The following is a 23,996-nucleotide window of genomic DNA, read 5'->3' on the forward strand; positions in this document are numbered from 1 at the left end:
GACCATTAAGGGTAGATCTACTCAAACAAATTACACCATGCGGAAAGAGAATTTCCCACTCATGCAGTCTTTCCATGCTGGGAGTTAAGAAAGGGATCTTCTCTAATTGCAAGTGGGAACATTTGCATTTGGCACTACTAGGAGCATTTTGGTTCTTGTGTGCTTCACTCCCGTACTTGCAGTGCATTACCTACCTGTCCCTTTTAAAAGTACAATTGCACTGTAAAGATTGGGGAGAGCATTGTACACACAGTGTATGCTATTGCCTTAGGAGCATTGTGCTTTACAGCTGTTTGGTTTTCCTCTTGAGTTTTTCTGTGCCAGTAGCAGCCATACACCGTCCTTTTCCACTTAATGATCTGACAGAAGTGAGATGTCCTAATGGTATGCTTCCCAACCATGACGTGATACAGGAGGTACTATTCAGTGATAGCAGTTTGTGATTTTCTATCAAAAGATTGCTATAAATATTATCATAAAGAAGCACTTTTATGGCAAAAAGAAACATGTACAGCAAGAAGTCAGAAATAATTGGAAGGTGCAGGCAAAGTAACCAAGACTTTAACTCATTTATCCATTTAGGGATGGAGGTCATTATAGGCCATAATGAGCCAGGAAAGCTTGTCTGTAGGAAAAATCATTGAATACTCTATTGCTTCTGTGGGATAACTGGGACATGAGAGTACAACTGTAATCAAAGAGTTTGTGTTCAGTTACTTTTCTGGGTGATCTATAGGTACTCTTGTGTCATGGTTTAAGCCCAGCTGGTAACAAAGCACCACGCAGCCACTCGCTCACTCCCTGCCCCTGGCCACGGTGGGATGAGGAGAAATATAAAGGCAGGCTCGTGGGTCGAGATAAAGACTAGGAGGGATCGCTCACCACTTATGGTCACAGGCAAAAGACAGGCTCAACTTGGGGAAGAAACAAAATCAATTTAATTTACTACCAATCAAATCAAAACAAGGATACTGAGAAGTAAAACCAAACCTTAGAACATCTTCCCCCCACCCCTCCCTCCTTCCCACCTCAACTCTACTCCTGGTTCTCTCTCCCTCCTCCCCCCAGTGGTGCAGGGGAACAGGGGATGGGGTTGGGGTCAGCTCGACACACATTATCTCTGCCGCTCCTTCCTCCTCAGGGGGAGGACTCCTCACACTCTTCCCCTGCTCCAGTGTGGAGTCCCTCCCACGGGAGACAGTCCTTCACGAGCTTCTCCAACGGGAGTCCTTTCTGCAGGCTGCAGTTCCTCACAAACTTCCCTGGCGTGGGTCCCTTCCATGGGCCGCACTCCTTCAGTCACAGACTGCTCCAGCGCGGGCTTTCCCATGGAGCGGCGGCCATCTTGGGCGGCCTCTGCTCCCCTCCATGGGCTGCGGGGGCATCCACCTCCTCAGGCGCACCTCCTCCCCCTCCTTCTTCACCGACCTCGGTATCCGCAGAGGGGTTCCTCTCACATTCCAATCCCCCTGCTCACTGGGGGTTCCCCTTCCTAAATCCGTTCTCCCAGAGGCGCTACCACCGTCGCCGATTGGGTCGGCCTGGGCCAGAGACGGGTCCGACCTGGAGCCGGGGAAGCTTCTGGCAGCTTCTCACAGGAGCCACCCCTGTAGCCCACTCCCCCACTACTGAAACACCGCCACACAAACCCATAACACCTTGCAAGTCAGTTGCATGTCTTTTCTTCCTGAAAGTATTTTTTTAGACAAGTAAGGAAGTTTTTGTCTTGTATGTTATGTCATGTTTGTTTTATATGTTCACTAGTGCAATGACCCAATAAAGTAACAAAATAGGTGCTGACTTGCAGTGTTGTTAAGTGAAGTGCTTGGGTATATGTTTTATATTTCTGTGTATGCATAGTCTTTTGCACATGCAAACCAAACATCTCATTTTTAAATGATTCTCCAGTTTTTAGTAGGATGAGTACTGGAGTGGAAGCTGGAAAAAGCCATGACAGACAATATGCATCTAATAATTTGATCTGCACTCATCCTCCAGAAATTTGAGTCCTTCAAGTAGGAGGAATAGCATTTCTGGAAGGTGGCCGGGGGTGTTCTTGACAGCACCCAGTCCACAGGACTTCTTGCTCTCTGAAACCCCAAAATAGTTGAGCATGTCCTGCCATGGTTATCTCTACAAACAAGATTCTAGCTCATCTAAAGCTCCCAGGGATTTTTCTTTAGCTTTTTCTTTCTTGCTTACTGTGTTGTGCCCCAGACATGTCAATGCTTAAAGGTTTTCTTCCCCAATAAGGGTATTAAAATAATATGTTTTTATTAATTTAGTGGAAAATGACTTAGTAGGGCTATTAGCAGACACTTATCATAGTGCTACCTTTAAATAACCCAAATCTCTCTTAAGATCCCTTTATGCTTTAATTCAATTTGTTGTCAATGAGCTGTGTCTGTTTCTTCTATATTTTTGGGAATGCCAGGTCTACCATAGAGCTTTAAATGTTCATTTCTTCTAGAAAGTGATTCAGCAGGGGGGGACAGTTAAAAATCATTTGTGGTTCCATTTTCTTACCTGTTTTTGGAAATCAAAGCCTGAACTTTGAAATTACAGCAGGAGCAAATGCTTTCAATTAAAAATAAATTTCAGTTACATTTGCTTCTTTCTAATTTCTCCTTATTTCTCCCTTTGGTTATTTAGTATCATCCTGTACATCTCTCAGTGTCACTCAGTTGTGCTTATTTCATCTCTTCATTACAAAAGCGAGAGATGCTTTCACAAGTAGTGATGCATGTATCCGTGTATGACTTCACTGTTTATTTTCACTTATCAAACTATAGAAAAATTCTTGATTAAGTTGACTTTTATTGGTTATTTATATTTCTTTTGTGTTCTTTGGCCTTCATGTTCTAGGTAATAAAAAAAAAAGAACAAAACAGGATAAAAGGATGATTCCTTCCTACTCTGAGCAGCCTTTGAGTTCCAGGAAGTAGCAAGGAGGAGGAGCATCATGCTCATCTAGACAGATTCGGCCCATCTTGCTATCTAATGTCTGACTGAAGTGGCTTAAGTATGTTTGCGGCCCTCAAGAAAGAAATGGCTTCTCAAAAATCAAAATGACTCCAGTAATGCCAGATGCAGTCAGGAGGCAGGACTGAATCTATTCCTACAACTCAATACACAGTTAATAAGCAAAGTTTTTCATTCACAAATCATGTGTCCTTTTACTTTAAAAGCCATGTGCCCATAAACTGAATTGTATTTCCTCTGACGAGGATATCTGAGCAGCAGATTTCCAGCATGTATGAATGATGATACAGTTCTTTCAGCTAATGAATATTCTAGCTTTCCAGATACTTGGAGGATTAGGTCATAGTGCTGGCAGTAGTATAAATTTCTGGCTTGGAGGCTTGTGCGAGAGGCACTTAGACTGCATAATCTGCTGATGTTTTCAAAAGTGCAAAGTAAAATTGTTCTCTAATTGGAATGTTTTAGAAGGTATTTTTTGTGTTTCTGTTGAATGCCCAGTTTCTCTATTTCCATTTTTTACTTCTTCATTGCTCATATAGTGACGTAACCCAGTACATTTGAAATAAGACAAGTTTCCAATTTCTTTTTTTTCTTAAACTGTAATTGACATCCTGTCTTTACAGTATTTGGCTGTTTCAGCGTTAAGGGGAAAGAGCTTTTCCTCTTCAGTGGAAAGTAAAAAAAAAAAAAAAAAAAAGAAAAAATCTCCAGTGTTTTGAAGAGAAAGGTGATGTATATTGGGTCATAAAAGTTTAGCTGAAGTGTTGTCATGTTTTCTGTTTGGTTTGAAAATATGTTGTTGGCATTTTGTGTTACTCTCTCTGGGAAATATATCTCAATTTCCAGGAAACTTAGAATTGCACAGAAAATAAGAAGCTCTATGTGCGTAATTATATATGAGAAAGAAAATCTCAAGTGTTATACTGAATCCTAGATAAAAATACTCAGCAAGAGTGAGGATGGTGCTGAAGGATAGGCTTGGTGCATAACTCCTCTGTTAAAGGCTGCTAATGGAGTATGCCTGAATGTGGATCCCTGCCCACTTGATTATGGTGATACCTAAACAGATACTGTACAAAATATTGGATTTTCTTTGCCTATTTTCCTTTGGTTTGGTACTTCTGAAAGCTGTATAAGCAGCTTTCCTAGTGTACTGGTTGTTAGAAAAATGTCTATGAGCCCTCTTGCAGAAAGGCATGCTTCCTTTGTAGAACTCGTATTCACATGATAAACTTGATGTACAGTTTTGCAATTTAGTTGTGCTGACTAAATACTAGCAAATTCTTTGAACCTTTTTGAGGAAGTGGGAGCCAAGAGCTAGTCAGGGGCTCAGACTCACAGAAGGCATCCAGTGCTCCATTTAGTAACATAGAGCCAGAACTGGTGTATAGCTTGGCTCTAGGGTGTAATGCTGTAGTGAAGAAGAGGTGTAGCTTCATCCCTTTCACCTAATAGTTTTTTCCTCTCACACAGAGGGGATTGTGTTATTTAATTGCAGGAAAAAAACCCCTCTACTTACTCCCCATGTCACCCCCCCCCCCCCCAACTTCCTAATTAGTCTTATATCATGCGTGCATAGAGAAAAAACATGGTTTGCGTCCTATCTAATATTTTGGACATGCTCCCATTTTGTAACGTGATGTGATATTAATGAATTCTTCACTCACCTAGAGCTTCATAAGGATCTGGCTAGCCAGTCCCGTTGTATTAATCCTTCCATGTTGTTGCAGTTGCTACTTATCAAATGGTATCAGCTTGCACTATCAGAAATAATTAACACAGCCTTTGGGATTCTGGTAGTGTTTCTTCTCTTGCATGTTTTTAATGTCTGATGTTTGGGTTTGAAGTTAATGAAGAGGATTCATTTGCACTTTAGTTTCAAACTCGATTTTGGTAATGGTGAAAATCAGCGTGCCTACAGTGCTTTCATCTACTGTTTAGTCCTGTGTGTTCAAAGAAGGAGGACAACTCAGGAGGTTTGGTTTTAAAAAAAAAAAAAAAGAAAAGAAAAAGTATTTAAATGTCTGTTTCTTATGCACTTCTAAAGAAAAAGCAGATCACAGTACTTTCCCCCTTTCCCTGCCCCCCCCCCCCAAGTAATAGTTGTGGAATATCAAAAAAGCCAGCTTTGTTGCTCCAAATGTTCTTTTTCCCCTTCCAAAAAAGGACATTCAGTGTAAATTGCTTTTTTTATTTTGCAGCATATGCTGCATAACAGCCTGTCCTGCTGTCTATTTCAGAATCCAAAAATTTCCTCAACTGATCTTTTCTGTAAAACCCAGATCTATCTTATTCAACTCGCTTGAAACCACTTTAAGAACAGACAACTGTTGTTACTGAGCTAATCATATGTTATCGTATGCTCAAATAAATTGGGCTGCATGTCTTCCAAAAAACCCATAAAATTAGGTCTGCTTTAGCTCTTGCTTGCCTGCTATCTCCATTCCCCTCAGGCTTCTCAGGAGTTTGCACTGCCAAGATTGAAAGAGTTGGCCTGTTCAGAAAAAGGTTTCTAATGCTCATATTTTGAAAAGTTTCTTATAATAATGATAGGGAAAGCATCAGTAATTTTTTTGGCCTTGAGAGTGTTGGGGAAATATCAACAGCTTATACAGCAGCCATAAATTCAGGCAGTTTTGGGACTGCTGAGCATGCAAAAAAGGCACGGAAACTTGGAATTATCTGTGCTTCTGACTGAGTGGGATGAAACCAAGGAACATCTCTTGCTACATGGCTTATCTAGATGGATTTTCTCCAGACGATTGCAACACAAACAGCAACAGATTATGTCATTGTTTCTGTATCTAGCCTTGTCTTAACCCAACAAAAGCAGAAGTATCTGAAAGAAAATACTGGGGGGGAAAGGAGGAGACAGTAACTACATTTTTTTGGAACTAAGTTTGTAGGACTCCATGAACCACTCTACGTGTAGTATTTAAAAAACAAAAACAAACAAAAAAAACCCCAAAGCAAACCCCCAAACTTACTTCATTTACACTAGAATTTAGTGTATAGAATTGTCATTCTGAAATTATGAACCAGAAAAAAAAATAATTTGGCAATACATTTAAGTGCAAGTAAATTGAATTGTGGTGTTAAATTTCTTGTCATCTTTTCTCACTTTTCACAGTCCTCTTGTGTAATTATTTAAAAACATTTTATGAAGATACACTGTTTTAGAAATATTGCTGCAGAAATTGTAAGTGATGGGGCAGTTGAGCTGTTTTAAAGATGTTCTTTTCATGCTTGACTTCCTGAAGATAACTGCATTTTGTTAAATATTACCTAATTGGATATATTTTGCTTTCATAAGTGTATAGTCCCACAGTTCTAATATTAAGGTTTACTTTTGTTTTGTTTGTAAAATCTTCTTGATAAGATAGTTTGTCAAAATAGCTGCAGAGGAGCTTCATGTTTCTAATTACCATCTTGCATTCCACAGACAGATGAATCAAATTAATAACTGGAGTAAATTAAACCATTCATAGGAAATAATTGCACCTTAATAGCTAAACCTAAATGACAAATGGCTAAACCTAAATAAAAGCAAGACTGGTGCAGCTGTAGGGGCAGTACCTTTGGAGAATTCTCATTTTCCTGCAGGGACCTACATGCAATGTGCGGGTTTAGCTCTGTTTTTTGGAACACTTTTCAAACCCTCCATGAACTTTTAAGCTTTCAAAGCAGCACCTGCAGGTAACATTTTTTGCCATCTCTGGCAGCTGTGGACATTCAGGATCATGATGTATAGCGATTTGGTGTTGGTTATGTTTTTCAGGCTTCAGCTGGATAGTAGTAGTGCAATAGTTGGTAGTACCTAGGGAAGTCCAACTAATAAAGAAAGCTGCAGTGTATCTTCTTGATAAGGTTGATAACAGCAAACACAATATGCCTCTTTTAAACTGACTTCATTTTTAGCCTGACTTCTTCCCACAAAGCATCAAATAGAGGCCAGGGCTTGCAACAGAACCTGCTAAAAGTCTCTGTAGACTAATTGTAGGTGTGCAATGTAGACAGTGGTTAGCATCATCATTACTTTGATTCAGTGAAATGTCCTACAGCCTAGGTATTGTTTCTTCTTCTTGCAGATGGGATTATTTTGATCATCAGCTGAAAGAATACCTTTGAAGGGAGTTCTTCAAGAGCCATAGCCAACCTGTCTGCTTCGTGTGAGTTTTTCTGTAAAGTAAGCATAAAGCAGCATAGATGGGAACAATAAAAACACAATGTGCACATTAATGGTGTGCACAGGTGAAGGATGCTAATCACAGTTCCATCTCATCTTCCAGTCACATCTCTGCTTGCAGACTTTGTTGTATTACTGCCATGAAAGTGGCATCATCACCTTTCTAGGCTGTACATAAAGAGGAAGGAGGTCGTCATTCATGTTTTTGAAAGTGATGTGGGGGCAGTAAGTTGGGCAGTAGTTTGTTGCTATCTTTCTTGAACGCCTTGTCCATTGCCAGAATGGAGGACGGGAAGCCCTTGTGTACAAAAAGATACCTGCAAGTTGCAAATAATCTCTATTTTTGCATCTTGAAAAAATTTACTGCTGCATCTCTTTGGGGAAAAACACCAATTGGTCAGCTATGTATGGTGTTGGCTACCAGTGTTGATGTTCCCCAAAGCATTTATGTGGCCTTGGAAGCAGCCTCAGCAAGGAGCTAAACAGGAAGCAGTCATTTCATGCCATCCAGAGCATTTCTGTGAGACAGCATGGAAAAGCCATGACCTGTGTGTGCAGCTTTACGTGTGTTGGCAAAATGTTTTACAGACTACTACAAGGAAATCAGAGGCTCAAATCAGCAGGGGAATTTTCTCATTTGTATTTCTCTTGGATATGTAGTCCCATATCAGTGATGGAACAGTTTGTGCTCTGTTTGGGCCCGTTAGGTTTTTTTGTCTCTTCAATGCTCTGTTGTTGGCCAGTGTCAGTGTTTCCTCCAGATGATCCACTGCTTTGATATTACTTCCTGCTTTGTGTAAAAGTCACAACTGTGTCTTTGTTTCTGGATCATGTTAGAAGTGGCTTGCCATCACTGTTTATAACAAGGCAGAATTACAGCAACAAAGGAACCCTGGCAAGTAACGCCTTCAGTTGCAGTGTGAGTCCCTGATAGCTGCTGTGCGCTGTTGGAAGGAGAGAAACTACAGAATTTACCCTTTGTCCCTTGTGTCTCTGTGGAGAAGATTTTTAATCTAACGTGAATTTTGTGCTAGCAAATCTTGTGAAAATGCTCCTTGCAATATTTAAGATTTTAATTTATTTTGAAGATTTCTTTAAAACTGCGTGTTACAAACACATCCATGTGAAAACTGTGTATTTGTTCATGCAGCGGATGTTGACATAGATGATGTGAAGATGTTTCAATTTTTTACCTTCTCACTCCATGCATATTATAGTTGATAGTAACACGGTTCATTTTCTTCCCATATTAAATAGTCAAAAGCTCTCAGTTTTAATGCTTCATGGAAATTACTGTGGATTTTGCAGAATCTATCCCAGATAGCATAGAATGTGGTTTTAGCTTGCAACAGGGCAGATCAGGGATCCTTGACAAAATTAATGTTGTGCTGGACAGCATCCGATGGTGTACTCTGAATCGGTGTGGCCATCACCTTGTACTTCATATAGAATAATGTTACTAGAAGCTTTTTCTCCTAGCTTTTTTCAGATTGCACATGACACTGAAACTGTTTGAGATATTGAACCTGTAATTTAGACTTGCAGTATTTTTGGAGTTTGCATCTTGGTTTTTCCATCATTTGGTTTGGATAAAATCACACCCTTGAGGGAAAACAGTTTGGCTTTAATATATCAAAGCAGCAATACAGATTGTATGAGTAGATTGTAAAACCTCCCTCAATTCATAGCTGGTGTTTTATAGCCGTTTCAGTTCTTGACAGATAGGGCTCTTAAAACTAGAATCAGCAGCTGTTCCGTCACTTCTGAAATAGTCACGGAGTCTAGAGAGGGACTCTTGTCTAAAATGCAACAAGCAAAACATATGTGTTGCTTTTGATGTGTTTGTTTTTCAAATATGACAAAACTTTGGATGAGTGTATTCAGCAGGGATTTTGAGAAACTTTGTTGAATTAAAATGAATCTCTTTCACTGGGTTTCACTGCCAAAAACAGTTTCAGTGAGGTATGTTTTTATTTACAGTGGTACAGCTGATACTTGTCAACTATCTCACTGCAATATCTTAGCATAGACAAAGACTGGAAAATGTGTCTGAGGAGCAAATCCAAACTCTCCTTTCTCACTTAACCTCCCTGCATCACAGTATAGTCTATCATGTGTAGTGATATTTTGCATGAAGCCGCTTAGAATCTCTACTTTTGTGAAAAAAAGCATAATGTATAATGGTAGACAAACTTGCAGGAACAGGTGGTTTGTTATGTGAAAGTAAGCTGTTGAGTTTTTTGTTTGGGTTTGGTTTTAGTTTTTTATTAAGTTGTTAAATGGAAAAGCAAAAAGTTATCTTCTAGTTTTCACAGTGCCCTTGGACTGAGCGCATTTGAACATCATCAGAAATTCTGGGATATTGGTGTTTTCTCCTAACTGCTGAATTGCTTGTGTTCAGCATTTCTGAGTGAGCATTTGAGATTGCACTGAGGCCAAGTACAATGAAACTAAAACAAATAACCATATTCAAACTAAAAAGGAGAGCTGAAAATGTGGCCTTCAAATGATTTTGCCATCAGAAATGAGGAAGATTGAGGGGTTATTCAAAATACATATACATTGTACCTGTTTCTATTGTATCTGTTAATTCGGAGTTAAAGAAGTAAATGTCAAAGCTTTGTATTCTGTTTCAGGACTAACATTGGCTTGAGTCAGATGGTCTGTGTGAAATCAGTGCAGTTGTTAGTTCAGCTTTGTCAGTGCTTTCCAATTTTTTGTTAGTGTAGTCCCAGACTTACTGGAAATTGTGACTTCTAGCTGGGCTGTCCATTCCAGCCAGAATTACCCTGCAATCCTGTGATTCTGTCAAATAAACTTTCCAGTGGGAGCTACATGCTGACCTGCCCAGCTTGTTTCTACCTATGGCCTAATTTGGTCTCTAAAGCTGTTTCCCCAGAGATGAAAGATGATGAAATCTGGTTTCTTTTACATCCATATTGAGTAGTAACTGCATGTGATCTGGTGTTGGCAAGTCCTGTAGCTAGTCACTTGAGGGTAGTTCTGAACACAGTAAGCACAAGTCTCTTGAGCAGCTAAAATATGTTCCTCATTAAAACTCTTGATGAGCATAGTGTTTACGTTGCATTTGTGAATGTGATGTATCAGATGGTGTTTGTTAATTTTTAGAAAAGCTGTCTATTTTTCTTTCTTTGTGAGGTCATCTCAATCTCCAGTCTTATCAAATGGTGCTCCAAGCTGCAATAACCAGTGGATTAGTGGGGAAGGTTGTTATTTTATTGCGAGTCTGGATGACCATCTGCGTGAATGTGAAATTATAGTTGTGGCTTTCAGTTCTTCAGTGGGATAAGCAGTGGTGCCAAGTAATCATAAACCAGCTTTCTAACTTTGTCTTACTCTACAGAAAAGAAGGTAGGGAAACAGTCAATTAATAAAAACCAGCTCACTAAATGTTAGAGAGTCATAAAATTTTTCCATTTATTGAGTATGGTCTCCACATAGGCAGTTTGCGTGATGTGCAAATAATGGCGTCAGGAACTATATGCTGTCTTGCTGCAAAGACTCTGATTTCGCGGTCTTATCTAAATGACTGTTCTGGGCTTTAAGAGCTATAAGAGGAATGTTAATTGCTTCTCAGGTCGATGTCTTTACATTAAAAAAATGCAAGCATATGCAGGATTGCTTGAGATGTTCTTCCTAGTGCTTCTTGACCAAGCTGGTTAACAATCTACAGTCAAAAGGCCAGGTCAGCCTAGTTTCAATTAATTATTTTTTTCATCATCTCTTCCTGTTACCTTGTTAACTCTTTTCTCCTAATCTCTCCTTCCCTGCATCCCTCATTCTCTGAGTTTACTAGCATTCCCTTGCTATCAAATGACTTGTTTTCTTTTATCCTTTGAATAAGTAATTTTTGCTTCACAAAACAATATTCACATAGAAGCTAGAGGGCTAACTCCATTGCTGAGGGTGCTGCAAATTGTAAACTGCAATCTGCTCTAAGTTTGGGAGCTCTTAATGAGGGAAGGCTGTAGTGAAACACCTCTTTGCTGACTTAGAAATTACAGGTGTTTTGGATTCTTGTTAATTCCCCACAGTTGAAACCAGGTGACACAGTAATGCTGGAGTTTTTTCTACCTCTCCCTCTTCCCTTTGCCTGGTATGTGCAGGTATGGCAGCTCACAGTTTGAATCACTAGGGTTAGTACACTGCCACCTGAAAGCAGTGCTTGAATAGAAGTGTGATATATACTTGTTTCAGTTTGGTGGTGGTATTTGGAATGCACATTGTTTTCTATATTAAGTATGAAAAATAAAATGCACACTTATCCAGTGAAATCTCCAGGTTTCAGAAATTTCCATAACTGTGCGTTTATCTAAGTGAGATAGTAAATGTGAACTCGTGTATGGACCAACTATTCAGGTTGTTAATGTTGATTAAGTGCTCATATGCAGTGCAATTACTTGATCATGCTTAAGGATATGTTACTCTTACTGTACACGTGGTAGTGCGTTTTGCTGCTGTGTCCAGAAATTGTATGTAGGTTCAGTAGTTTTTCAGATAATCTTTGAAAATAAAATCAACCGAAGGTGTTACTTTTATCACGTGATTGCCTATTGAGGTGCCCAGAATTCTGTCTGGGAATTTTTGAAGCTGTGTAGCAATTAAAAAAGAAAATAACGTGTACCTAAAGAGCAACAAAATAATGTGAGCTTTAGATGATTGATTTTGTTTCTAGTTCTCCCTCCTTGGGTTGTGAGAAATACTGGGAAAGGAACATGTGGAACAGACATCACTCTCCTTCCTTCCTTTTTTTCCCCAACTCACCCTTCATTCCAGGCGTGAGAGAAAAAAAAAAGTTTTAACAGCCCACCCATCCACCCCCACCTCAAACAATCTATTAGTTTGTGAACTACTTATTTGATAAGAATGCTTATATACTTGTGTGTTAATGAGTACGGTCTCTGTGTTTAAAAATCGAGCAAGGTCTAAGTCAAAGGCATAACTGCTACTTACTTTTAACAGGATATGGTTAAAAGAGTGTCTTAAATTCAGTCTTTGTACATGTTATGTTTTTTGTTTCAGTACATGCCAATTTTACTTCAGCCTCATGGTCTCAAAGCCATATTCAAGACTCACAAACTTTAGAGAATGGGTTCTATCAGCTGTGATGGCTGCTGAGAAATGTGGATTGCTTTCTTACAAGTCTCAGACCAGGTCTTTTATTCTATGATTTTTATTTACTTCTTTCCACTTAGGCTGTGTATCACTGTGAACAATGGCCCCCTTCTTACGGATATCTTTCAATTCATTTGAGCTGGGACCCGTGCAGAATCAAGGGGAACACCTACAGCCTTTCTGTGCTATCAAGATGAAGGAAGCATTGACTACAGGTGAGGTTACAAATGGTGATGCTTTTCTGAATATGAGTAAGTTTTTGAGAAATACTGCAATCCTTCTTAGTCTGAGAATGGTAGTGAGTCCTGCTTTTCCTGTTATGCCAAGCACTTCAATGTTAGCTTTTCTTTCAGAATGGGAGAAGTAACAATGACTGCTGTCTTTACCCCTACCTTAAAACTAAAACAAGACTTCTTTATTAGTGCTTTCTTGTCCTGTTGCCAGAGCGCTCAGGTGGGGTGAAGTCTAAGCTTTCTAGTTTCATACTTCACCACCAACGCACAACTATTCACAAAATATGTGGTGAAGCAGATGAAATGTGACTTTTGCATGGGTTAAGGTGAGTTGTGAATTTTGCATGACAAAGATTTGCAAATGTTAAATAAATCATTGTTCTCTCCAGCACTTGCAGAAGCTCTGTAGGGGAGAGTGGTTTAGTGGAGTGCCGGAAGAGGGATCTGAACTGCAGCAGGTTTGAGAACCATTCTTAAGCACAGAGTACTAAATTACCTTTATTGACTTGGAGGATAGGTAATAATGAGAAGTGTAGTTTGTTGTTGTTGTAGTAACTGAGGCATTTTGGCAGAATTATTTGCTTGGAATGACATGCACCCATGGTCTTGTTAGCACCTCCCTGTTCAGCAGGACCTCAGCCTTCAAAGACAGCTTCTTTACAGAAACTGGTCCAAAGGTTTACAACAAATTGTGACATTTAGCTAGAATACACTACTGTCGCCAAACAGGATGAGAGGGAATTGCTGTAGTGGGTTAGACCACAGCCATCTAATACTGCATTATGGCTCTAGGGCTTCACAAAACATCAAAGAATGCAGGAAAGGGTGAATTCTGTTCTTCCTCACAACATGATTGGGCTTTCCTCTTATCGCTGAGGTAAAAGCTGCATTTAGACTTTAAACACAAGGCGCAGCAGTGCCTCTTCCAGAAAAAGTTGCCATAAAGTGAATACATTAAGCTCCAAAGAAGCAGTTTCCTAATCTGTTGGGAGAACCTCTGAAGAAATGGTGTTGAAAGTGTTACAGCTGCCAGAAGGTGTGGAGAGGTGGAAGTAGTCTAAATAAATCCACTTTTTCTTTTTTCTTTCTTTTTTTTTTTTTCCCAGCTGTCTGCTTTAGAAAAGTAGCGTTGTCCCAATATTTCTCCTCTTTGCTTGCGTATGTCTTTTGAAGTACTAAAAAATGGGGAGGAGAGTGCAGTGAACCTTGGATCAGTGACTGATTGAGGTAATCAGGAAAAGAAACTAATGCTCCCATTATCAGTTTGACAAGATCTGGAATAACTTTTGTTGGATTTGCATGCTGAAACATGCTTGAGGAACAGCTTATTGTATAGGAAGAAGAAAATAATTTGCCTAATGATTAGACATTAAGCCAATTTGCAAACATGTAAAGTGTTTTGAAGCCAGTAGTGTTAGCAGAGAAACAAAGGAGGCCTGCATACAGGAGGGGTAGGAATAGTGTTCTTCTTAAATGCTGCTCTTTGCTGACACTTAAGTGTTCATTTGCGGGCAGGCAGTGTGATCCATAACAAAGCTTGATTAGTATGATTTTAATTACAAAAGCAGCATGGCCAGGTTGGAAGCTGTTGCCAGTAATTCAGATTACTTCTTTCAGTTTTACATAGAGTAAAAAAGTAGATAGTAACTGATCAAAGCAGATATTGATTGGGACATAGCAATAGGGACAGTCCTCTGAATGGGCTGAAATAGTTCTCTCCCCCTCTAAGAATCCTACGAAGAGTATTACCAACTCTTCTGTAAACTGCTGCTGCTTCTGCAAACCCTGAATTATTGTCAAAGGTTCTGCAAAGAGGTGCAATTTCTCATGTTCCCAAAGATGCCTCCTGAGGCCTGCCTTTTTGATGAAGAGGCCTGGCTTTAGCAATCCAAAAAATAGGCTAGTGTAAAAGCCTTGCTGTGCAGACAGGCTGCTTTTGATTCACCCTCACCTTTATTGTCCATCCTAATAATCTCTAAATTGTGTTTTGTTTGAGCTTTCCCTATATATTTTCACCATAATATTTCCAAATTCTTCCATAGTTAAGAATACCAAGTACCGGTCTCTGGAAGTAGGTTTGCACCGCTAAGAATTTGAGGTTTTCTTTCTGCGGAGTTCCCTAAATTCAAGCTAAAAGCTTTTGACTGAGTAGAAGAGGAATGCTCAAGTTTGCATTGATATGGAGGACGTCCTCAGGTGGCTGTTCCTGAGCGTTTCAGAATGCCCTTTGGCAAGCAAGCTTAGGTCTGCTTGTCAAAGTTGTAATTTGTAATGCCGTTGTTGGCAGTTGTTCCCTAATAAGTACAAGGACACTATTCGCTACTCTTGTTGGATAGCTCAGCACAATTGACTGGAGTGCATCGAGCAAGCTATTAATGAATAAACACACACTTTGCCTTGAGTTTCCAGGAAGATTTTTAAATAATAAGTATCTAATTCATCCTTTGTAGAAGTGAATGTAAATTCTATTGCCAATTTTAGGAGAGAGACCACGCTGCAGCTTCTTGGGGAAGGGTCCAACTGTTTAATCTGCTTTGCTACTGCCTTGATATCATAAGAACAGATTACACACTTAGGGGAAAAATGGATCATTCGGAGCTGGAGAGGCACTTAGAAAGCACTTTTGTTGCAGCAAATGATCGTGATAAACAGCTGAAATTGTGCAGAACGTACAAAATTATATTCAGTTACCTGAGCACAAATGGGGAATAATTGGCTTGGCAGCAAATCAAGAGAAAAACTGGGGAGGTGGCATCATGTGCCAGAGTCACAGTGAAGAGCTGGATGTGGCTGCTTAAGAGGCAGTATCATTTTGGATGTGTTGATGGGACTACTAAGAGACCCAAATCTAGATATATGCTAAAGCTTGTTATGGAGCGTGCAATCACCAGCTGTTTTCTGTGTGTGAGGTAAGGACAGGAAGAAATTAGATGAACTGTGGTAGTAAGAGAGACTGAAGCTGTGTATTAGGAAAAAAGTCCATCTAATAAGAGTAGTGGAGCACTGTAAAACTCCTAAGGAGGGAGTCTGGGGAGATGCTTATATGGGAGGCTGGGTAAATGTTACCAAAATTAAGATGTTTTTTGAGGTCCTTTCAGCCTTTCCTTATTCTTTAGCTGCACAAAGTCTGCATGTGCTGGAGAGGACAGATCAGGCCTTGTAATATCGTTTAAAAAGTAGCAATCGTAGCAGAGAGAGGGTACAATGGCAGGGAGTGTGACTTAATGAATAGAAGTGAAGTGTTGAGTGATGGAGCCTTTCATCTCTCAGCTACCAGTTTCAATTTGAACTGGGTCAGTGTAAGGCATAGCTTAATTTATCTTATTATAGTAGGTATTCACTATGGTCAGACAACACATCATGGAGATTTATACCAGAAAGGAGCCATGCAAATATTCCGTGTCATGTTGTGACTGACTAAACCAGCTTCTCAGTTCCAGAATGGGATTTGTCCCTCCTGGTCTCTCTGGCTGCATGTTAACACCTTCACTGCCTTTGCATGCCCTCCTGTTTGTCAGGGTGAGCTTTGCCTTCCAAGTCATGAACGTTTGAACTGAATATTTAAACTTTGTCCCAACCACAGTACAAGAAGTAGTAACTCTGCTTTTGGTTTCAGTACAAGGATTCTCTCTTTGTTTTATTTTATTAAGTACTAGATCTACATTATTTGATTTTACAGTTTCTGTCCTTTTTTTGTGACTTTCAGAGAGAGGAAAAACTCTAGTTCAGAAGAAACCTACCATGTATCCAGAATGGAAATCAACTTTTGACGCCCACATTTACGAAGGACGGGTGATTCAGATTGTTCTCATGAAAGCAGCAGAAGAGCCATTATCTGAAGTGACTGTAGGTGTGTCGGTCCTGGCAGAGCGGTGCAAGAAAGGCAACGGCAAAGCAGAATTCTGGGTAAGGAAGGAGATTAATTCCTGAAACTTGCTGACCTGGTTATGTTTCTTTCAAGCTGAACAGATGCCTTCTGCCTTTTAAACTATGAGTGTTCGATCCTTTTAACATCTGTGGCAGGGCTTATAAGACAACTGTTTTGGCAGCATTTTTGAAGCAGATAATGTACAATCAAAGTTCAAGAAATTGACAATAAAATCAATGGTATTAGTATTAGTGTTTGAAATAATGGCATACATCACATTGAGTGCCTATGTTCTAAAGTCTAGTCGTTTTTATAGCAAATGGCAGACATTTAAATTGGATCTGATCATTGTAATTCATCCAGAGAAAAAGAAGAGTGAAGCTTATTCCAAGGCATTTCCACCTAAAATTTCTAATTTTATTTATTTATTTTTATAATAAATTTTAGTTGGCTTGATGCTGCTAAAACGGGGATCCTTTAATCCCCATTTTTGTTATCCTGGTATCTTTTCTTGCCCCTGTCCCCCCAACAATTGTTTGTATGTGAAGTCAAGGGGTATGGCATCTTGCCGAGTGTCACTTGCTCCTGTATCATACTGAGTACAATTTTGAATATTGATCTCAGAAATTAAGAGGGGAGGTGAAGTTAGGGCTTAATGTAGTTTTAAATTTAGAAATATACATTTAGTCTAAATGCCAGTAGTCATTATTAGTTGTTGAACTACATAAACCCAAACAACAACTTCTAAATAACTGTATGTGAATGAATTTCAATTAGCCCTGTAAACCTCAAGTAGAAAATTAAAAATATAAAATATTTTTTATTTTGTACGTCTAAAGAGAGGGAAAAGTGACAGAGGCAGGGAGGATCAAAACCCTGAGCTCGGTTTTCTGAAAAGCCAAACATGTTTCATTCATTTAGTTGCAAAGAATTTTTAACGAATTAAGGGTTTAATGATGTCATCTTTATAAAATCCTATTTTCTAGCTTCTTTTTCAACTTTCAGACCCAACTGAAGTCGCTGAGATCCTGGTCCAACCAAAAGGATTATGAGAATGTGATGAGGCATTATTGTCCCAGAGGACTCTATACAGTCTTGAATCAACTCTAATTTAGTGTCCTGAATATTCAACATTTCTCCAAATGCAGAAATAAAATTCAGAAAGGAATGTCAGGCTATCCTATAATTTGGGTGAGAGCTGTCTAGCTAGGTGGATAAGTGCTATAAATAGTTTTGCTCATTATCCAGTTGCATGTAAAGCTGTACTCCAGACAGCTTGCCCAGAAACTACATGTATTTCCTAATACAGGAACCACCCATCTCTGTATGTGGAGTCCAGTTAGTGCTAAGGAAATATTTGTTAAGTGGGAGCAGGTCTCCTTAAAATTTCACACATAGTCTTGTATTCAAAGCCTTCTGGACTGGAGTGTTGCTGAATTTGCCCAGAAGATAAACCCTACAGGAGAAGACCTTTTAACTGGGTGGGCTAAAGCAGGATGAGCAGGTAGTAACAGATAGTTCCTGCTTACGTCCAATTTGATGAGCATCTCTTTTCTCACACAACTGGCAATACTGGCCCTTCCTTGGTAGGGGATGGATACATGAACTTTCTTCTTGGATGTATGAATGCTTTTCCTGAATGCTGGACATGAATAGGAGGCAGTATCCAGTTGCTGCTTAGCTTAGTATGGGAATATTTAAAAGAAAAAACACTCCTATTCTTTATCAAGTCCATTTTTGCTGTAAATGGCAGGATTTTGCTCTGAGTATGTGCAAATCTAACGATCTCACCAAGCAGATCTCAGAAAAAACCTTTCTTAAAGGGGTGATTGATATTGAAGGGGCTTACACATTTCGCTAGGCTGGTAGGATCTGACTGGTTTGTATTCACCTGTTACATTCTGAAATCACACTTTTTTTTCCACACCTTAACTTGAATTCTGAGACAAGAGCAATTATTCAAAGAGTAGTTAAAACTAATGGTTATCAGGTTTAGTTTTAGTGATCAGTTTTAGCCAATTCAGTGGTCTGAAATCCTCTGCTTATTATCTGTAGAACAGGTACCACATAGACATCATCAGCATTAAAATTCCTCTGCGCAATTTCAGTCATGACTTGGATAGACCATCATGCCCAGCAAAGAGACATTAGTTTGCTTACCATAGCCTATAAGGTTATTTTTGTGTATGGAGAGACAGCCTGTCCGTAGTAGCTGTAACGGAGGTCTTTGCCTTCTGTAAGCTTTGTTGGGCAAATGTTTTTAACTGTCAGACATTGCCTTAAAGATGAAAACTTAGTCATTATCCCAGTAGGGAGGATATGTTCACGGATGCATCTAACATAATTGTGGTTTTCTTTCTCTTTTTTTGTTTTCCTCCCAAGTTATATTTACTGTTAACCCAGGGATACTTTGCTCTGTGCTGAAGTGAAGACTGAATCAGACTCTTTCATGCTGAATAGCTTCTTACTTTTTATGAAGGCAGCAGTTCAAGAATTAGTGGCTACTTTCTGAGCACAGGAAGTGACCTCAGCTATTGGCTTAAAGGCATTTGTAGAATTTGTCACAGAAACCACGTGTAATGGTTTGAGGGGGAAAGTAAAACAAATTTTGATGATAACACTGTGTTTCTGATTACAGGGAACAGTATTTGATATCTCTATGGTTTGTACTCCCAATAAACATATAAGGGATTGTATATACTTTTTCTTTTAAAACTCAGTTCCTGTGCAAATTGAGTTTACTAATAGTAAAAACAGAAGTCAACAAACTTCTTTGCAGAAACGGGAAAGGGACATGCAAAAACAATGTGAACTTTGACTGCACTGAACTTTTGAGTAGACATCAAAGAAATGCAGCACACTAGTAAAAGCAATAGAATAAAAGCCCCTGGTTCAGCTGCAGCAGTGAGATATGGAAGAGGGTTGTAATCCAATAGTTATTGAATATTATACTTTGATTCCCTAGAAAGAGCTGTTCAAATTCCTGAGAGTTTCAGTCAACTACATACTTCACTGTTGGTATCTTTCTTTCCATAGCTTGACCTGCAACCTCAGGGGAAGGTGCTGATGGCTGTGCAGTATTTTTTGGAAGATGCAGGTAATGCCAACTGTTTATTTTCAGTCAGTTATGTAAAAATAAAACTTTTTTTCACATAGCTTTTGTAGAACACAGGGTGTAGCTCACACACACACACAAAATCACCTGGTGTACTGAGTAGAATTTTCTGATTTTATTAATTTGTTTTGTAGGTGGGGTTTTTGTTGTGTGGAGTCCTGGCTGCATTTGTTCATTTCTAAGTGCCTTTGGGCCCTTTATTGCTGTTGCATTTAGCCACTCTGGGGTCTTTAATATGTCTGTCCTTATGTTCTGATGTGGTAGAAAAGATATCAGTTCCTTTTTAGGTGCAAAGAAGTTAAATCTCTTATTCTAGCTTATGTGGGAAACTTTTTTTGTAGACTGGGGAACTGCGTCTGAGTTTCCTGGGATTCAGATGTCATAGTCACTAATCACAGAAAAACTGACTGTAGCACTGAGTGAATGGTTAAGTGCTAAAATGCAAATATAGTCAATGTTACGCCACGTCAGTTTAAAAAGTGAACAACCTGTATATGTCAGAAATCTACACATGCTATTTGGAGAAGAAACTAGGAGGTAAGAGAAGACAGTTAATTATGAGGGGGAAGCTTTAAGTACAGTAATAAAAAACAAATATTTTGGCAGGGATTTGTGTATCTGTGGAATTCTTTCCTAAAGGAAATGATGTAAACCTCACAACTTGCTTAGCTAGTGGTTAAAACTTTCCCGTACTAGAAGTCACGAAACCATTATTTCTTGGGAATTGAACGTGTCTGCCATATTAGCCTATCAGTCTTACATGGTTTAATACTGTGTGTTTGTAAATAATAAGGGGAAAGAGTAAGCTGTAAGTTTTAAAGCATTGGTGTGTTGTTGGGGTTTTTTTCTCCCAGATATATACAGGGAACGTAGTTCTGCTCTCATAGAACAAGTTAATTGTGAAGGTACCATACATTTTTGTACCATATGTGCAATCTGTGTAGCAGTTACTAGAAAAGCTACTAAAGATAGAATGTGATACGCAGTACCTGACATTTCAGAGTTGACATTTTATCTTTGCAATGGCAAGAAAACAGCCCATACGCTTGTTATTTTGGTCTCCTTTTTGAAAATTTAACTCTCTAAAGCAAAATTTCAAAAAATTGTGTGACTCTGAAGAGCCTGTAAGGAAGAGCATTTTGCTGAAGATCAGAAGCTCTCTGTGCACCAGTAATATTCTGGTTTGCATTCAAACTGTTGTGAGCCATTATATTGGAAAACCTTTGTCTTAGTCTTTGTGATGGCTTTCCTGTGCAAAGCAGTTTCATGGGGCAGTGGTGTTATGAGAATCCATCTATTTAATGAGACCTACGGAAATCCGTTTGTCCAGGAAACGTAAAAGTTTCTCAACCAAAACTGTACAAAACCAACTTCAGTATTCTCAGTTGCTTATTTGATGAGGCTGAAGCCTATTTCGTCCTTTCCACACAGGCATGAGGAACAGTAGAGAATGCCATAAGTGAAAATCTTCCATAATTTGCTGTTAGCTGTCAGTTGGAAGATACATACTTTTGTGCTCTAAATACTAAAATAATTGCACTTAGTTATTGATCAAAAGAATTTAAAAATAGATTCAATGTTCTTGCAATTCTTTTCATTGCCTTTATTAGGGATTGCAGATGGTAGTGGATTAAGCCGAAATACCAAACAGATCATTAGAGTCATGCAATCATACTTTAATTAACATGTTAAGATTTGCATGTGAATGCTCTCTTTAGACCTTCTACTTCGCAACAACTTCCTATTTACCTTCTGCTTTATAGAAAATTACTCACCGATACCTTTTTGGTAACCAACCACACAGGCAGTGGAAACTCCCTTTCAAGACATTTATACATCTACATTTTGTGAAGGAAAGTCACTCAATCTGGTATTTGCAGAATTCACATCAAACATCAATGTATTTTAACATACCAATCCTCAAAGTTCTAGACCTCCCTCATGTCACTATCTGTATATTGACAAATAGGCAAATATTGAATGATTTTTGGCTCATCATTGCACTGCTGTAAATGTTTTCTCTAGTTAAATTAGTAGTTAGCAATGTTAGAGCAGAGAAGTTTATTAGTGCGTTACAAGAATATTTGTATTAACTTCCATTCTTCACATTGCTAAAACCTTTAGTTAATAGTTGGAAGCTCAGAGATAGTTCACATTCCTTCCTATGCACATACCATTTTGTTTTCTCTCTGACGTGCCTTTCTATATGGAACTGCATGGTAGCTATGTTTCTAAAATACTAAAAAAGGCTTGTTCTGAAACTGGTATTTCAGTTGTTCCCTAGTTTATTCGAAGGTATTGCTACCATTAGTATCTTTGAGTTATAGGTGCTACCTTTTGTTTGAAAATCTCCAAGCACTTTGCAAAAGTGACTAATTCTTCCTTTGGCTTGTTTTGCAAACTAAAGCTGTTCTTTTTCAACCCTTCCTTCTAAGTAGCAAACATTCTGCCGCCTAAGAGAAAACTGCTTGTCTCTGTTTTGACGGTAGGCAGCAGTCAGTATTAAGAAGTAAGTGTATTACTGCTCCGTTATCAGACTTATTATTAGAGAAGAATTTTCATGGAATAAACTGGTATTAAAATTTGCTCCATGGTAGGCTATACTGAGACATTTCATTTGTATATTATTTTTGCAGATTGAGGCCTGAGCAGTTAATTTAGGGCGATATATGAAAAGTCTTCCTAGTCTTAGAGGTTGTTTCTTTCTAGACCCTGTAAAACAGGGCTGACTTAGAGCTGTCAAAGAACTTTTTTGTCTTCTGTCCTGTGATTTGGAAAGAAGCTTGTGCTGGAAATAAAAAGTTTTTCTTCTGACGTATGAAACATGAGAACAGGGTGTTGACCCCCATTTTCATTTCAGAATATTGTTTTCTTTCTGCCCCTCCTTCTCTCGCTGTAGTATTGAAACTAGGTTATAATTCTGTAAAGCAGCTTTAGTTTTAATAGGTGGGAGTTGCAATACGTTTAATGCTTTGCTTGATCATTGTTTATTCAAATGTAGTTAATGACCTTATCGAGTAAGAAAACCCAGGATCACAGAGGTGGCTTGCTGTACTGCTGAGTGTCTTGTGTGGTGTTAGCAGCTTTGGAGGCTTTGGAAGTATGTTTGTGTCTTGCTTTTGAATCCTGAATTGCTGGTTTACTGGCTTCAGTCTCCTGGAGAAAGGGTTAGTGAATTCTTTCCTTGAAATGGTATTAGCCATATCAGAAGGTGAGTAATTTGCATGTGACCTTTTGATATCTCAAGTATCTGACTTCTGGGAGAGGAACATGAACCAGTAAGCTGCATGTATTTTGAATATGTTTTTCTCTGTGTGTGTTGAGATGAGTGTTGGAGAAGCATTAGATTTTAGAATTTTTCTGAGGCATCTGTGAAAAATAATAGAGTAGATAACAGGCTTGCTATCACAGTCTGCATATTGTATGGGTCTAAATTAAAGCAAGTTTCTCTGTGGATAAGGTGTGTTGGGGAAGGATTGTCACGTTATTAGTAAATAATAATAATGATAAAGGCTGAAAAGCCATAACTGTGCCTTAAAATTGTAAATTGAAAAGTTGGTATGATTTAATAATTTAACTGAGAAAAGACTATTTCTAGAAATTTGGCACATGTGATAGTAACTCAGTGGCACCTAGAATCTGCTTTAATCTGCATCTAGAAGTGTGATTGCATGAATTTAATAAAAATGTTTTCTGGCTTAATTGTCTTTAAGAAAATCAAACATTTGCAGTTGTAATTTCATAAACACAAAGTTGGCAGTGTATTGGTTGGTAAGTAGCTAATGTGTTGTGTAGAGCAGAGAAAATTTGATATAGTTTATATGTTCACAAGAAATGTGACTTAGCTGCTGTATTTTTAAAGGTTGTGTTTACTGTGCCTTTGTAATTTAAAAAAGAAAAAAGAGAAAACCCATTTTCCAGTTTATTCCCTGTTTTACCACAATGAGTGAGATATCAGGTATCTCTGCAGAAGTGTTAACCAAAACACTTCCTGAAATTAAAAAAGAAAAAGTACTCTACAGCTGAGCACAGACTGTATTAGCGCAGCAGCTCTGCAGATGGTGTGAGCGCTACAAAGACTGTAAGTAGTGTGGACATGGGATTTTTTCCTTCTGGATTGAAAGGCAGGGCTTTTTAAAACTAGTGTTCCATTTTAGCACTTTTCTAAAAGACCACTGACTTCATTAATGCCTATGAAAGACTAGTTCAGTAAAAAGATGCTAAAATTAGCTGCAGAGCAGTCCACCTCAGTGCTCTGCTAGGTGTCAGTCAAAACAGTAGTAGGTGCTGGCTCAGTGGCCAAGGCAGGACTTCATTCATTTATTTAGAGGAGCAGGCAAGAAGTCCATGTCCTGCGGGTGTCCCAGTCTCTGCACAGAGCAGAGCATAACATACTCGTAGCTTTTCTTCCAGTAGAAATGCATACACTATCACATGTAGTATACATATCTTCATAAAAGTGCTACTAAGAGTTTG

At 38.8% G+C, this 23,996-nt stretch overlaps 1 protein-coding gene across 4 annotated transcripts in view; it reads left to right on the forward strand.

The window, feature by feature from the left end:
• PRKCD (protein kinase C delta) overlaps window positions 1–23,996 on the forward strand; it is a 69,717-nt gene that overhangs the window by 26,907 nt on the left and 18,814 nt on the right. For 2 of the 4 annotated variants that reach the window (XM_075052735.1, XM_075052738.1), the window contains exons 2-4: window positions 12,385–12,519; window positions 16,244–16,443; window positions 19,442–19,502. In XM_075052735.1, coding sequence (XP_074908836.1) covers window positions 12,405–12,519; window positions 16,244–16,443; window positions 19,442–19,502 — 376 coding nt within the window. In that variant the 5' untranslated portion in view covers window positions 12,385–12,404. Of the gene's footprint in view, window positions 1–7,070; window positions 7,169–12,384; window positions 12,520–16,243; window positions 16,444–19,441; window positions 19,503–23,996 lie in introns of all 4 variants that reach the window. The other 2 variants (XM_075052737.1, XM_075052736.1) reach the window with 2 other exon arrangements.

Source organism: Buteo buteo, chromosome 21, assembly GCF_964188355.1.
Source record: "Buteo buteo chromosome 21, bButBut1.hap1.1, whole genome shotgun sequence".
Classification (NCBI taxonomy): Eukaryota; Metazoa; Chordata; class Aves; order Accipitriformes; family Accipitridae; genus Buteo; species Buteo buteo.